General features: G+C 35.7%; 3 protein-coding genes across 5 annotated transcripts in view; 1 reads left to right on the top strand and 2 right to left on the bottom strand.

Moving 5' to 3' along the window:
* Positions 1-2,407: 2,407 nt before the first annotated feature.
* Positions 2,408-2,801, top strand: LOC18048222 (non-specific lipid-transfer protein 2). Its single transcript, XM_006442529.2, has one exon. It carries the CDS (start codon positions 2,472-2,474, stop codon positions 2,754-2,756), a length of 285 nt encoding a protein of 94 aa, XP_006442592.1. The 5' UTR covers positions 2,408-2,471; the 3' UTR covers positions 2,757-2,801.
* A 1,812-nt stretch (positions 2,802-4,613) lies between these two features.
* On the bottom strand, positions 4,614-9,377 carry LOC18048223 (kinesin-like protein NACK1). Of its 2 annotated transcripts, XM_006442530.2 has the most exons (15): positions 9,214-9,377; positions 8,771-9,078; positions 8,583-8,672; positions 8,376-8,476; positions 8,145-8,261; positions 7,975-8,056; positions 7,806-7,873; positions 7,654-7,713; positions 7,431-7,555; positions 7,037-7,235; positions 6,849-6,959; positions 6,662-6,754; positions 5,648-6,586; positions 5,233-5,558; positions 4,614-5,121 (listed from the first exon to the last, which is right to left on the bottom strand). In XM_006442530.2, exons 2-15 carry the CDS (start codon positions 9,021-9,023, stop codon positions 4,797-4,799), a joined length of 2,889 nt encoding a protein of 962 aa, XP_006442593.1. In that variant the 5' UTR covers positions 9,024-9,078; positions 9,214-9,377; the 3' UTR covers positions 4,614-4,796. The 2 variants fall into 2 exon arrangements, with proteins under 2 accessions (XP_006442593.1, XP_024045582.1); XM_024189814.1 differs by lacking the exon at positions 9,214-9,377 and having other exon boundaries at positions 8,771-9,094.
* Positions 9,378-10,730: 1,353 nt separating this feature from the next.
* The window catches only part of LOC18048224, a 5,214-nt gene continuing 1,751 nt past the window's right edge, over positions 10,731-14,193 (bottom strand). The window contains exons 3-7 of one of the 2 annotated variants that reach the window (XR_002906606.1): positions 13,038-13,329; positions 12,859-12,944; positions 12,691-12,782; positions 12,021-12,094; positions 11,433-11,497 (exon numbers count right to left, since the gene is read on the bottom strand). Coding sequence is in view for 1 of the 2 variants with exons in the window: in XM_006442531.2 (XP_006442594.2) it covers positions 11,250-11,497; positions 12,691-12,782; positions 12,859-12,944; positions 13,038-13,329 (718 nt within the window). In the remaining variant the exon portion in view is untranslated. Of the gene's footprint in view, positions 11,498-12,020; positions 12,095-12,690; positions 12,783-12,858; positions 12,945-13,037; positions 13,330-14,193 lie in introns of both variants that reach the window. The other variant, XM_006442531.2, reaches the window with a different exon arrangement.

The following is a 14,193-nucleotide window of genomic DNA, read 5'->3' on the forward strand; positions in this document are numbered from 1 at the left end:
AAAATTAGCATCTCAATGTAATGTGGAATTGTGTCTTCAATGCTTGGTGCATTAAACTAATATGTATCCAAAATTTAACAGGTTCTCTCCAATTATTTCACATACTTTCTTTATTGAATCTTGTTCTTGCCACATGGTTTGTTTTGGTTGAATCTTGTTTTCGACAGATGAGTCGCTTAAAATTGATTTTTAAGTTGCTGTGGACGATTTAATCTATAGATCTTTTAGTGAATTATAAGAGATCTTGTCATCTAAACCATTCCTCCGAGGACAGAGAAAATGGATTAAATTGACAATGCAGTGCGAAACTTGTGTTGTAAACAGGAGATTTGATTTATAGATTTGCTCTGTCTTCCACTCATTACGTAGCAATTCCCTTGTGCGATGGAACTAAAGATGTGCATTTCATCCGAATTGTTAGCTCAAATAACATGCGCCTACAAAGGCAAAAGAGCGCATTCTTTAGACACTTTTTTTTTTCCCCCAAGTCATCTTTTGGTGATTTTCATTGTAAATTTTATAATCATCCAATCAATTTTATACGTTTTAAATATTAATTGTTCAGTTGGTAAAATCTTTAGGGTGGTACAAGATGTAGAAGCCCTACTCACATGATAAAAATTATATTTAGTTTGACAGACTGTTTTTTATTTCACCTCATTGTTTTCTAATGAGGCTCGAATCCAAAATCTTTTATCTTAGACAGGCTGCTCTTTCACCGCTTGAGGTAGGGCTTCGCCTAACTTCCATCTTCTTCATCTGTATATGGTCTCGGAAATCTTAGCTCTTGAATCACGATGGAGATTTTTTCAAAGTAAAATGCAGCATTTTCTTTTGTGTTAGAGGAAATTTCTATTGAAATGGAAAACATGCGCCACAACACATATGCATCAAAAGTCTTCTTTCTTATCCTCAAGACTGCTCATTTGATCATTTCACCACTAAGAATATACGTGGCCTTTTCACATATGCTCGTTGGTACAGAAGTTCAATGAATGACTATAATTATATTGCAATCATGATCAAATAAATCTCAAATGCAGGTCAAATTAATGCTTAGAAGTTGTATGTGTCCACACTAGACAGGAGTTGTAAAATGCGCCACCACCGAAAGCAAAGCAGTGCTGTCATTGTCAAAGCGGGCACCACTATTTTCATGCACTGCAATCAAAAGGGGATGAAATGAAATTGGTGCTTAATGAGTGGAAATCGGTCTATTGCTCCATTACTTATGATAGGGATGTGGGGTTAGGTCCATGGTCCATTTTCATCCTTTATCCTATTTTTATGAGCAAATGCTAATTACAGGTTTAAGCTACAATATTTATTCCCCCACCTTCCTATTCTTGATTTTATATATTAAAAATTTAAGCTATTAGATAATGGTTGTCATTAATATTAAAAATTAAGTCTAGCACATTCTTTCTCATGAAAAATATCGGATAAGACTGAGATAGACCAAGATTTGATGAAACTACACTCTAAAAATTGTCAATTTCAAAATTGATTGAAAAATAATGAAATACGAGATTTGAGCATAGATCTTGACTCATATACCATGTTTATGAACCACTTGACCTCTAAAGATTTCATAGCAAAGTGGATAGAAAGATTAGATTAATAAATTTAGTCATTGTAAATATCATGCTAATCATATTGGATTCAAAACAAAGTGGGGCAAAAAGATTAGGTTGCTATATTTCATCCTTGCGAATATCGTGCTAATCATAGTGGATGAAGCAGGCATGCTGCCTTTTGGAAAATGCTATTTCTTCAGAAGAGGAATAAAAAAAATGTAGTTGATAAACATTACCAAATACCAATGTGGTGATACTTTTCTGAAAACTGCTAAACTATAATCACTTTGGGATCTGAATAAAAGAAAGCTTATTGATACAATCATTTAATATGGTTGATTACCCTTTGAGATTTATAACACCGTTCTTGTTATTATAGTATGCATTGACAAATCCGGTGGGCAATTAATTAAATGGGAAAAGAAAAAAAAATTCTAATCATGGCAACAGACACATATTATGCTAATAAGTATAAACACTACATTATTTATTGGTATTCATCTTGTACTTCGTCACAGAGGCATTAAGTACATCTCACAAGAAAAAGTTTCCTTTGCTATATAAAATACATAAGAAATGAATTGATATCATTGAGCCTAGAACTTCATTTGCATGCTAAGCTTTTGCAGTCAAATGATTTCCCTTTTTAGAAAATGCGCCGAATTTGTGGGGCCAAAACCCATGTTTTTACATTTGCTTTTACTTTGATGAATCCAACCAAAAAAGTTAAAATCATATGAAAATGCCTTCCGCTCATGCTTTTATTTCTCTTCTACAGTTTCTTCCCACCTATAAATTGAGAGCAAACCAAAGCCAAATCCACAGCATCACCCATCTAACAAAGCACATTAGTCTCGAGCTTGTAAGTCCGTTTGATTCATACTACATCGAAAAATGGAGGCTTCGCATGTAGCAGCCATTTGCACATTGGTGGTTCTTCTTCTGGCAGCTGAAACACAAGTCTCAGTGGCAGTGACATGCAGCCCAACCCAACTGAGCTCTTGTGTTAGCGCCATCACATCTTCAACTCCACCATCAAGGCTCTGCTGCAGCAAGATCAAAGAACAGAAGCCTTGCCTTTGCCAGTACCTTCGAAACCCGAGCCTCAGGAAGTTTATCAACACCCCAAATGCCAGGAGAGTTGCTAGCACTTGCGGCACTCCCTTCCCAAAATGCTAAATTTCTCTTCTCTCCCATTTCTCTTTGCTGCATTAATCTCTTTTAATGCATAGTCTAATATCGAGTGGTGATTGAAGAGAATTATGAGTTAGTAGTTTAATTGTGCTGTGTTTTATGTTGTTGTTGTGATACTTATGGAAACAATGTTGGGGGTCATGGGTTACATCACATGGCACCAACATCTGTCTTAGCTAGTGTGTTCTGTTTGTTCCGAAGGCACTATTTATTATTTATAAGGGAAATCGCTGTTGTATCGTCTTCCTTTCTCTCTGTCTTCTATCCTTTGTTATTTGCAATTTTATTTGCAGTATATCTAAACAAATCAGTGGCAATAGAAACTTTGGGAGTGTCTGCTCTTGAGTTGAGAATCTATGACTAAATTATAATTCATTGTATTTGCTTGTGTGAATGACAGTACTCATAAAAGAGTGAAAAAATATATTGAGTAAAATTGTAGCATCAAGAACCTCATTTTAAACAAAATACATATATGTTTAAAGTCAGTACTATGTTACGCTTAACGTAAGATAAGGTGATCCATATGATTAAATATAGAAGTTTTTTAACTCCAATTAAAATAATAAGTTACCCTTTTAATATTGAACTTTGAAGATCCCAATGTTAGAGTAACTTGAGTGTTTTCAATTAGCCTAATAGAGACTGCTCTAGGGACATAGACTTTAAAGAAAAAGTGAAAATCCTATATTCACATTTAAAAAAAGAATAAAACTTCAGGCGTTTTAAAGAATGTTTTGGGCTAGGCCAGACTAAAAGGCCTGTTTTAGCCCTCACGAAGAGCAGCCCCTCATGTTTGGAACATAGCATTAGATACCATTACAACACTGTTCTCATCGAAACAATGATATTACACGTTTGGCTCAAAAGTAATTAAAAAAAGGGCAAAAAAAAAAAAGATTGCATTGCAATTTGTTATGATTCAAATTAATGGAGCTTTTACCACATTAAATAATCATGACCCCTACGGAAACAAGCAGCATTGCATTAACTTCCAATTTGTTATTTCATTAATTTTAATTAGAGCTGATATATGGTGGAGCACGAATTTCAACCACACATGCAAAATGATAATTAATAAAAAAATTATTATAACTTTAATCGTGTATTTTTAAAAGGTACTCTACCTTAGAACAGTTTCAAGATAACTAGACTTAATTTATTTTTATATGAATTTTTATCTTAAATATTAATGGTCAACTGCAGCAATTTTAAATTATTGTCGCCCACTGATAGATTGTGTTTAGACTTCAATTGGAGTTCATTTTGATAACATTGAAATCCTAATTACTTGAATGTTGTAATGATACAAGTGTCATCGAAAATGGAGTTCCTATTTACAGTAGATGTGTGGTTAAAGTTTTGAAATTTAAAACTTTAACCATAAAATATACAATGATTGGAAGCTCCGTTTCTGGTGAAACTAGTACCATTGCAAACTTGCAAAAGCTCTATCAATGAGGATTTCAAAAATATAAAAAAATGCCGTCAAATAAAACCCAAATAAAACCGAAATGTTGTGGTGGAAAAGGTTCATGGTGGCTGACAGTGGTTGATGGGACTGTCACTGAATTATTTATTTTTTTGCTTCCAAAATCTCAATGTTGGATAATACCAATATAAAATATTAATATAATATAATGTTAATATAATACAATTTAATACAATACATTATAATATAATACAATATACCCTCAAACACACCCTTAATAAATACCTAATTCAACAACAAAATAAATTTCATCTGATTCATGCGCGCTGATTCAAACCCCAAATTATTGTCACCCGCAAAGTGTTGCGCCAGCCCACCTCGTTTCGGTAAATATATTTCACTTTATTGAATTCCTACTGAAATAAATGAATTAAATTCTATTATTGAAACAGGAGGTTACACGAAAAATTTTGAAAAAAAAAAAAATCCCAACCCATCAGTAATGACAGAACTGTAATTTTGGAGAAGCAACTCCAAAGTTCATTTACATTTACATAATGGAAGGAAGTACTTACAACAACAGAATGACTCTCTTACAAAAGAAGATTTGAAATTTGGTTCCAGCCCATCATCCATGGCCTCTTATCAGCTGGTATTGCAAAATTGAGCTCAAACATCTCCTTTGACATGTTCCCGCCTTCACAAAATCCTACAAGCTTTGCCACTATCTCAGCACTCTCCTGTACATGCCTGGGATCATGGGGGTCTGTCCAAAGCTTGCTTACAAACTGCAGCCTTCTATGTTTCCCGTCGAGTTGGACGTCCCATTTGATGTACAATGAATCCCTTTCCTCTGCTGTCAAGCGCGAGCTCAACCTCTTCGCGAGGAACTCCCTTTCGCGCTTTAGAGCTCTAATACTGCAAGTCAGAACAAGATAATTAGCTCAACTTCATGATTATGATGTTTAACTGCTAAAAGGAATACATTTTCCTATTCTATAAGTTTTCCAAGCAAGAGTGGACAGGAACCTTGATGAGAGAGAGATGGTGGGCTCCCCGCCCGCCACAGGAAGCGGGCTTGCATTCCCAAGTTCTGACAAATGCTGCTGCAACCAAGTCAGCCGCCTAAGCTCCACTTCCATGTATATTTGATCAGCTGGATCTCCCTTGAACAACAAATAAAACTGTGTCCTATGAATGATAGAGACAAAACACACATCCCATAGCTCAATAATCTGCTGCCTTTGCTCCCTAAAAGTTATATGCCATGCAACTTCAGGTTCCTCGGTCTCAACTATGTTCTCGTCATTCTCCATATTGTATCCAGCTGCTTCATTTGCTTCCATCTCAAGCACCTAGAGGCAAAATGCAGTTTAGCATATGTGGAATAAAAAAGTAATGCATGAGTGAAAAAAATTTTGATATTTAGAGGAAACCACCGTACCTGGCAAACAAGCAGCTGCTTTTGATATTGCAGTTTAGCCACACGTTCTTTCAGTTCCGTTACATATGCTCTTATGCTTCTTACATTCTCCTCCGCTGCATTCTGAAACATTTTCTGCATTTTCTTCATATTAACTGAACTCGAACGTCTATAGCCAGAGCCAGGAGTGCCTTCCCTTGATGAGACAGCGCCACCTTCTTCGCTCTTTGTGGGAGTCCCTTTCTCAGACTCTGGAAGATTCTCAACGGCCATATTATCATTCTCTGGAGGTCGATTTTCAGTCTCGGACTCCAAAATTTGCCGAGATGTTGATAGAGGTGAGCATGGAGATTTTATAAAATTTTGTCGGTTAACATTACTTGAAGCCAGAGGAAGTAACTTTTTCTTTTTCTTAGCCTTGGGAGTTGATTCACTGTCAGGTTGTTGATTGTTGGTTGGAAGAGACATTACCAATTTGTCTATAGACTTCTGAACATTTTCCAGTTGCTCCTCAAGATCCTCAATGGTGCTTCCCTGTGAATGAAGTCTTGTTATCTCTTCCTTAAGGTTAGCACAAACGCTCTTGTTGGGGGCTATTACAGTTCCAACTTCAACTTCTTTAGAAACCGATCGAACAGCACGCATTTCCCTTATTTCTGCTTGCAGCCTAGCAATCGTCTCGGCTGCATCTTGATTGCCTAGTCTATGACAAGCCACTTCCTTTTGTAGCACTTCCAAAGCCCGATTTGCTTCTTCTCCCAGCTGCTCCTGAAGGTGTTCAAGTTTTCGGATTTCATGCATGAGTGTGAAGGGAGCAGTTGATGATTGCCTCATAGACTGCCTTGACATCGTTTTTCTTATTTTATCAAAACGGCCCAGCTCTTTGCCATCAAGTTTTGGTGACAGTACACCAGAATAAGAGAGGCACTTCTTCACTGATGGATCGAGTGGATTTGAAGTCTGAATTGTTACTAAACAAAAGGCATTAGTAAATTGCAGTTGACTGAGAAAGGAAGGAAGAGGGAAAAAGTTGACCTGCTGATCCTCCTGAAGCTTTCTACGTAACTCATCCACCTCAGATTGTGCCACATCTCTTTGTCTTTTCAATTCTTCAATTTCCATCTCCATCTAGACATGATAAGATAACGAGATACATGCATTATAAATTTGTGATTATATAATTGGACATCCCTAATCAAGCCAAACTTGGATGAATATTTACCTGCTGAATTTTCAGATCCTTTTCCCTTGATGGATCAGGAGTGCGCAGCTCTGCTTCCAGCCTGGCTACTTCCTTTTGTAAATGTTTGACTAGTTGCTTATCAGAAACAACCTAATAATAATAATAAGTGTCAGGATTTGATGTTTTTATTAAGAATTCTCTAGTAAATGCATATAAAGAATCAGTACCATGTTAACTTGGGCATTATTTGTTACTTCCTTTGCTCGGGTGGCAAAGAAGAGAGTATTTCGAGATTGCTCAAAATGGCTCAAAGCTGGACTTAAAGTACATATGATGGCAGTACGTGCATTCCCACCAAGAGAGTGCTGCAATATGCGAGTTAACTTCGAGTCTCGGTAGGGTATATGGCCACTTCTTTTTCCAACACTACAAGCCGCAGCAGTTCACCAAGAGAAAAAGGGGAAAGTCAATACTATGTGCCGGAATAGGAGAAGCTATAATTCACAAACATATCTTGAGACAGTCCTCAACTTTCTGATTAGTTCATTAGAATTCTTTTAGCGTCTTGAAATGGCACATTCAAACTAAAACATGCAGAGAATAGCTATGTTAAATTCTGACCTGAGCTTTCTGATAACTGTAGTAAGAGTCATCAAACTAAGGTTAATATGGCATCCTTCCCTGAGCCTAGCGCCATCTGCATGTGTCTGTGAGGCTCTTTCACTTCCAGCTAAATCTACAAAGTTCTGCAAGTAATAGATCCCGAAAGTTACAATCACAGAAGAGAATAAATATACAAAATCTTAATATTCATGCACAAGGTGAGCATCATATGATATCTTACCAGGCTTGCAACAAAAGATCTCACACAATCTGAATTTTCTCGGAGTGTACTTTGTATACTCTTCATTGTCAGAGCCCAAAAAAACTAATCAGCTTTAGATAGAAATTTGTTTTCTCCAAGGATCAAGAGAAACTATAATCAATTAAACTTACCAGCCTTATAATTTGATGCGACCGTGAGCTAGTATCGTTCAGGGCAGTTTCACCAACTTGCCTTTGAGCTAAAAATGCAACACACAACAGGGCTAAAATTAGTCGAGTTCTCTGCACATTTTGGAAGAGAAAGCTAACAAAAATCAATTCACCAACTTCATCAAAGTACCTTCACAAATACTGATCAAATGTCTCAAGTGCTGATCATTATTTGCTGTTTCCTCCACTAACTTCTCAACAACAGTACCTTTCTGCAAACAGAAATTAGCTGTCACATAAGAATGTGTGATAGAAGCATAAATCCATTCTTGCAAGTGAAAGAACCTATAGAAGCAGTACCTCGGGATCATCTAGAAGCTTGAGATTGCGGCCAGATTCAGAATTTAACAGATCCCTGACATTCTCATTATAGATTTCTAGTCCAGAAATCTTAATCGTAAAATCTCTCTCTGGCGTCTGCAATTATCCAAATAAATAAATAACCCATTTGAAAAACAGCAATAACACAATACAGGACCAACTTAAAATCAATATTAGAGATGAACAATATTAGAATCTTATTAAACTTACATTCATTATATGGTTATAAATATCAACAACAGCTTTCTCTGTTATCCCTCTCATCGTGTAAGTCTTCCCACTGCTGGTTTGGCCATAGGCAAATATAGTCGCTAAAATTCGGAAAAAAAATCACATTTAAACCAACTCTATTAGAATCTGATAAATTACCCTCTTAAACGATATGTTCATTCAAGCAAGCACATAAAGATTCAATACCGTTGATGCCCATTAAAGCAGACAAAGCAACATTCTTCACTCCTTCCTCATATACAGTTTCAGTTAAACAAGAAGGACCAAACACTTTATCTGCATAAAAAAAAAATTACAAAAATTAAAAATCAACAAATTTATAAAATTTTTAACTTCAAAAAAGGAAATGAATGAGATAATTATTAAGAAGTTACCAAAACTGAAAGAGGAAGGCTGAGACACGCGCTCATGAGGCTGTGGTTTATAAACAATAGTGTGATCATCAACACAGTCCCAAGCCACTTGATCTTTGGCTAATTGTTCCCTTTTGTTTAAAGGCCTAAGCCTCACAGTAACCACAATTTTCTCTTCCCTTGGTTTCGGCCCACCAGGTGTCGACGCCGGCGTCTGCGTCGGCGTCGCCCTTTCCGATTTCGAAGCTGGCGTTCCTGGTGTCCTCACTGTCATCTTCTTTTAAGGTATCCTTTTAATTGCAACCACGATAAGCTTCTAGATCTGAAATCTGATAGTATATGGAAACTTTGGCAATCAAAATCAATTATAATTTCATAATTTTAATAAGGAAAGTTCATAAATGAAACCCCATCAAAAATTCATTTTTTTTTGGTAAAAAAAAAAATTGAAGTTGATTACTCACAGAGAAATTGAGATCTGAAGTGAGCTTGTGAGAAGCCGAGCGAGCAGAGGGAGATTGTGAGGCTTCGATTTTGGGAGCGTTACTGGGGAGAGAGAGATAGGCTTCGATTTTGTCTTTACGAAATGTTATTTGAAAAAGCTCTTTGTATTTGCAGGTGTGACTGAAAAATGTGATTTGATTTGAATTTAGGTTTCCAACGGCTAGTTTCTTATATCTCGGGAAGTCTTTTTCATTTTCTCGTCCGGTTCATTGATTAGAGTGCGGTCTGTTTAACGTTTCGTCATTTTATCGCAGAGAATAGCGGGACCCGGTTCATGTTTTCAAGTTTCAACGGTTTTGTTTCTTATTGTAGAATATTTCAATTTCTTCACATTGATTGAACCCGACATGAAGACAAAAAGAAGAAAAGAATAAATTTGCTTCCCAAGGGCTTTGTGCTTTTGAACCCCCAATTTTAGGCCAATTGTTTACGATTAAATGCTTGAATTTTTTGTTTTAAGAATAATTTAATTTGGAACATGATAAAAATTTAACTTCACAAAACTTACGAGATTTTTATTTGTTATAAATAAAATATGTTTAATATAATTATACCAGTCAATATAAAATGTGAAAAAAATAAAAATAATTTACATTTTTGTTCCAAAGTATTGTCAATAACTTTTTAATAACTAAAAGAGAAAGAGAGATAAATTAAAAATTAATTGATCGGAGGACTTGACGAGTGCTTTTTCAATTATCTTTATTTCATTGGTTGTTAGAGTTTTCAAAAGTTAGGTATTACAAAAATTATTTGAACTTCGCCCATCTCTTATTTTTTTAAGAAAAATAAAAATAAAAATTGGACAAATTAATTTTCATTTTAAGTAAGCTTATCCATTCTACTTCATATTACAAAAGTTATAGAATTAAGTTCTTGTTCACATCAGAGTGCGCATGGAATTTGGTTTTCATTTTTCAACGTTGAAAAAAAAATAAAAACGAATAAATTCCAGATAACCTAAATTATGAGGTCCACACGACTATAATACAATCCAAAACTCTCACCTCAATTTCTTCTTGTCATATTTCCACCGAGACACCGAGACTACCAAACGTGTTGTTTAATAGAGAGCTCTAAATATAAGCCGTTTAAGAAAAAGCCATGGGAATTCATTTTGAAGGCTTCCCTCATCAAACGAAATTGATGTTAAGGATTTAACAAGTTTCCGTAGCAACTGAGCATGGCATGCAAAGTAACTCCATTTGCCCCAAGAAATCGAAGAGGAAAGGTCACATTGGCGTAGATTAAGTTTATAGCAAAATAAACGGTAACATACAAAAGTGAAAACATGCTTGCATCTGAAATCAAACGTCTCTAGGACTATGGGATGGCAAAGCTACTTCTACTTAACACTTCCATAAAATGAAGTTATATTTCATGTTTCAGAACACAATGCACCTCAAACATGAAGATTGCATACAAAGGAGTGCTAACATGCCGCAGCATAGCAAAAGTAATCTCATAGTCACAACGCCTTTTTTTTTTGTCATTGATAATTGAACAACATAAAAGTTAGTACATCAAAATGATCATCCAAACTCACACATTTAATACATCAAAATCAGTATCAAAATCCAAAAGGAACCTGTAATAATAAACCTATTTTTTTCCTCTCATCATAACACTAACATTAACATATAAAACAAAAAGTTCACAGGCAAAGCATGTTGATACACTTGTATTCAGTTTGCTCCTACTCGCATTCACCTTCAAAGTTGTTCTTAACTGCCTCTTTCTCCAGGGTTTATTTGGCTTCCTCTTATGCTATAAACTCTTCATTCTTTTTATCATTTTCTTCTTTCGTATAATCTTTCATCACTTTCAAACTAATGATGATTTGCTTTCTCAGTTTCTCACAACAAAAAACTGAAAACCAGATAAATTCCTGCAAATAGTATGCCACCATATTCTCCAAATGGCACTTAACTCAGCCCACTTCATATTGGTTTTATTTTTTGCACTGTGATAGTTCGAGCAATTACTAATCTCAGTTTCACCTCTGATACATTCCGTGAGATGCAAAGAACTGGAAATCTGGGTGATTGACGTGGAGCAGTCTCAGCCAGTTTTCTGCAGCCTGCGCAAGGGAGTTTGCCAGTTGGTGTTCGCTTACCCCATTTTGTATCCACATGGGTCCTTTGAATTTATAAGAGGCCATTCCAAAAATAGGCAAAGAAACTTTTGGGACACCTTCAATCTCGCTGGGATAGACAACAACTGGAGCTTGGCCGCTTCCAATGCCTGCAAATACAGATAAGAGGTAATTTGAAGAAACAAAAATCTGAGGAAACAAAGTAAATTATCATACACAGTACATCGTCTGATATATTTTAACTATTTTCACAAAAACAGAGATAATAGCAATGGTTGTGTTAAAGGATGTGTAACTCCCAGTAGAATAAACCAAAGAAGTAAAATCTAGAATTCAGTTGACTCAAAATTATCTTTTAAGCCAAAAACAGTGAGGTTGAATCTATCTCAAATCACTTCCCAGAACTGTATGACAAACAACTGTCATATACTCTTTTTCCACTTAAGAAAATATTAAAAATTAATATGGAAAGGATAAGATATCCTTCAAAGAAATGAATTAATAGGAAAATGACAAATATAAAACAGGAGAAAAGCATCAAACACAGAACAGATACAAAATGCATTGAGCATATACAGGATGAAAAGAGTATTCTTGGGTAACAACTCAACATTCAGCTCAAATATGAACATCCAAGTGAAAACAATACGCATTACCTACAATAAGTAATACCTAAGTGGGTGACACTGAATGAATCTCCCTAGCATCGTGCCAAAACCTCAGGAAGCCGAGTACCTATTATAAGCCTAAAAATGACCATGGAAAAGTTGCCCATAACACAATGAGACACAAAATTTTATCAAATGGTTGACACAGAACGAATCTCACTGGCATCATCCCAGAGTCTCCAGAAGCCAAGTAGCTATTATAAGCCTAAAAATGACTGGAAAAATTGCCATTGAAACAAGAGACAAAATTTTATCATATACCATATGCCAGTAAAGGGTTAAAAGCAAAGGTCTCACAATTCTTTTATTGGAAGGCATTAAGAGTTCAAATACTTTTGCTAAGCTCTTTCAGGTAAGCTTAAAATTTTGAGGCTAATGGTTATTCAAAATAGAGTTGAAGCCTATTAGGCCAAAAAAGTCTTGTGCTACAATTCTAAAACTTTTTCAATTAATTAAATGACAGTCAGTGATATCAATTTACGTGAGCTGAGATAGGGTCCCAATTTTCTAAACCAAGGCCAAGACTACCAGATGAGTCTTTATACTTTCATTTTACTTTTCCTCCCACATCTGTAAGGAAACAGGACCTAAAAAGTCAAGCTTCCTGGAATACTAGAATAAAATAAAATACTGTCCCAATCAGACAAAAAAAGATTTTTGAGCATTATAGTTACCTTTCAAAGGCGTGGAAAGGGAATGGTAAGTCAAAAAGCAAGCATCCAAATCTTTTAAAGTTGGCCCTGTAGGTATTCTGTAAATAGGATACCTACAAAAGTTCCACCAGGGAAATAAATCCATGTGTCATAGAAAGCAAATAATCGTATCCACCACAATAATCCTACCAAGCCACAGACATCCAACTGATAGGCAGCAAATCACAACTTCTTAATGTTGTCAGCCCAGGATACCGCCCTGCAAGATCTGCTATCTGTTGCAAAGGTACGATTTTACAAAATATGGAAACTAATATAAAGGTCATGCCAAATTAGTCAAAGAAAACTGAAATGGACAAATAACTAGCCTTATCAGCTAATGGTTCACGGCTATAAGGAGTATCCTGCTCAAGATATTGAAACAACAAGTGACCTCTGGAACTCCCAACTTCACTATCATCACTAGAAAAGCCTTCCTGCATTGTACTATTTTCATCACTTATTGACAAGCTGCCTATTCTACAAGGGTCATCATTTGTAAGATGATAGCGACCCTGCCGCACCCTTGAAAATTTACTGCCTTTTTCAACTTCATAGTCACTGCTTCCATCACTACTTGAGTCCCTGTAGTATTCGCCATCACTGTCCTCTGCAGATTGCCTAGCAATGTGATAGACTCAAATTGGTCATAAGCTAATAAAATATAATACAAGGCTACAAGCCATTAGTTGACAACCTATATTATCAAGTATCATGCATTACTTGATTATTTTAACAAGGTTTTAAAGAAAACATCACAATTGAAGATACATAAATAACCTTTTGGTAATTAGGAAATCTTTATTTAAAGGGTTATGAGTGCCTCAAAGATAAAGTGTGAAATAATATAAGGTTTGATAAATTTTTAACAATAACAATCCCACAAAAGAAAAATAATAGCCGTAGCAAAATTGAAGAAATAATAATAAGTCAATATGTGAAACTAATAACATCTACTGCATAAACAACCTTAAAATATTTGGACAGGTGATCCCTATGCGATCGCTTCTAAATAACAAAAACAATATCTGCTCAAAGAAACTATAACCCCAGCCTCTACCGAACCGAGATACATCTGGACAAGGAGTTGGTAGTTTCTATGTAGTTCTGAACTTCACTAAGTCAGGGTTAAATGAGTTCTGATTTAGATAGAATGGCGACTGATGGTTATTAATGTACACATAGTTTCCCTTCTTCTGTCTCTTTTCGTGATTTCCAACAACAACGCCCCACCCACCCTCGACCACACTCCACATGCCCAATCATGTCATGTAGATGTTTTTTTCTGCGCAATATATTTGGCGAATGGATTCAACTCTAGTTCTAATCTTTCATATTCATATTGAAGAAAGGACTCCTCTTATCCGGCTGGGGATTGCTTGATTTGGATTCAAATGCACAAAAGGAATGGGATGAAATGTAACCCTCTCGTCATCCTGGAAATAGAATGGACGATGTGTGGAGGAGACATTTTAAACTTGGGCC

The sequence above is a fragment of the Citrus clementina genome, unplaced genomic scaffold, assembly GCF_000493195.1.
Source record: "Citrus clementina cultivar Clemenules unplaced genomic scaffold, Citrus_clementina_v1.0 scaffold_3, whole genome shotgun sequence".
In the NCBI taxonomy this organism is placed as follows: Eukaryota; Viridiplantae; Streptophyta; class Magnoliopsida; order Sapindales; family Rutaceae; genus Citrus; species Citrus x clementina.

Excerpts from the sequence above, each read along its gene's own strand:
- LOC18048222 (XM_006442529.2), top strand. The coding sequence starts at position 2,472 with ATGGAGGCTTCGCATGTAGCAGCCATTTGCACATTGGTGGTTCTTCTT.
- LOC18048223 (XM_006442530.2), bottom strand. The coding sequence starts at position 9,023 with ATGACAGTGAGGACACCAGGAACGCCAGCTTCGAAATCGGAAAGGGCG. Across the intron at positions 7,714-7,805 it reads CGCATCAAATTATAAGGCTG|AGTATACAAAGTACACTCCG; the intron begins GTAAGTTTAATT and ends CTGACAATGAAG. Across the intron at positions 7,236-7,430 it reads ACAGTTATCAGAAAGCTCAG|TGTTGGAAAAAGAAGTGGCC; the intron begins GTCAGAATTTAA and ends TGCGGCTTGTAG.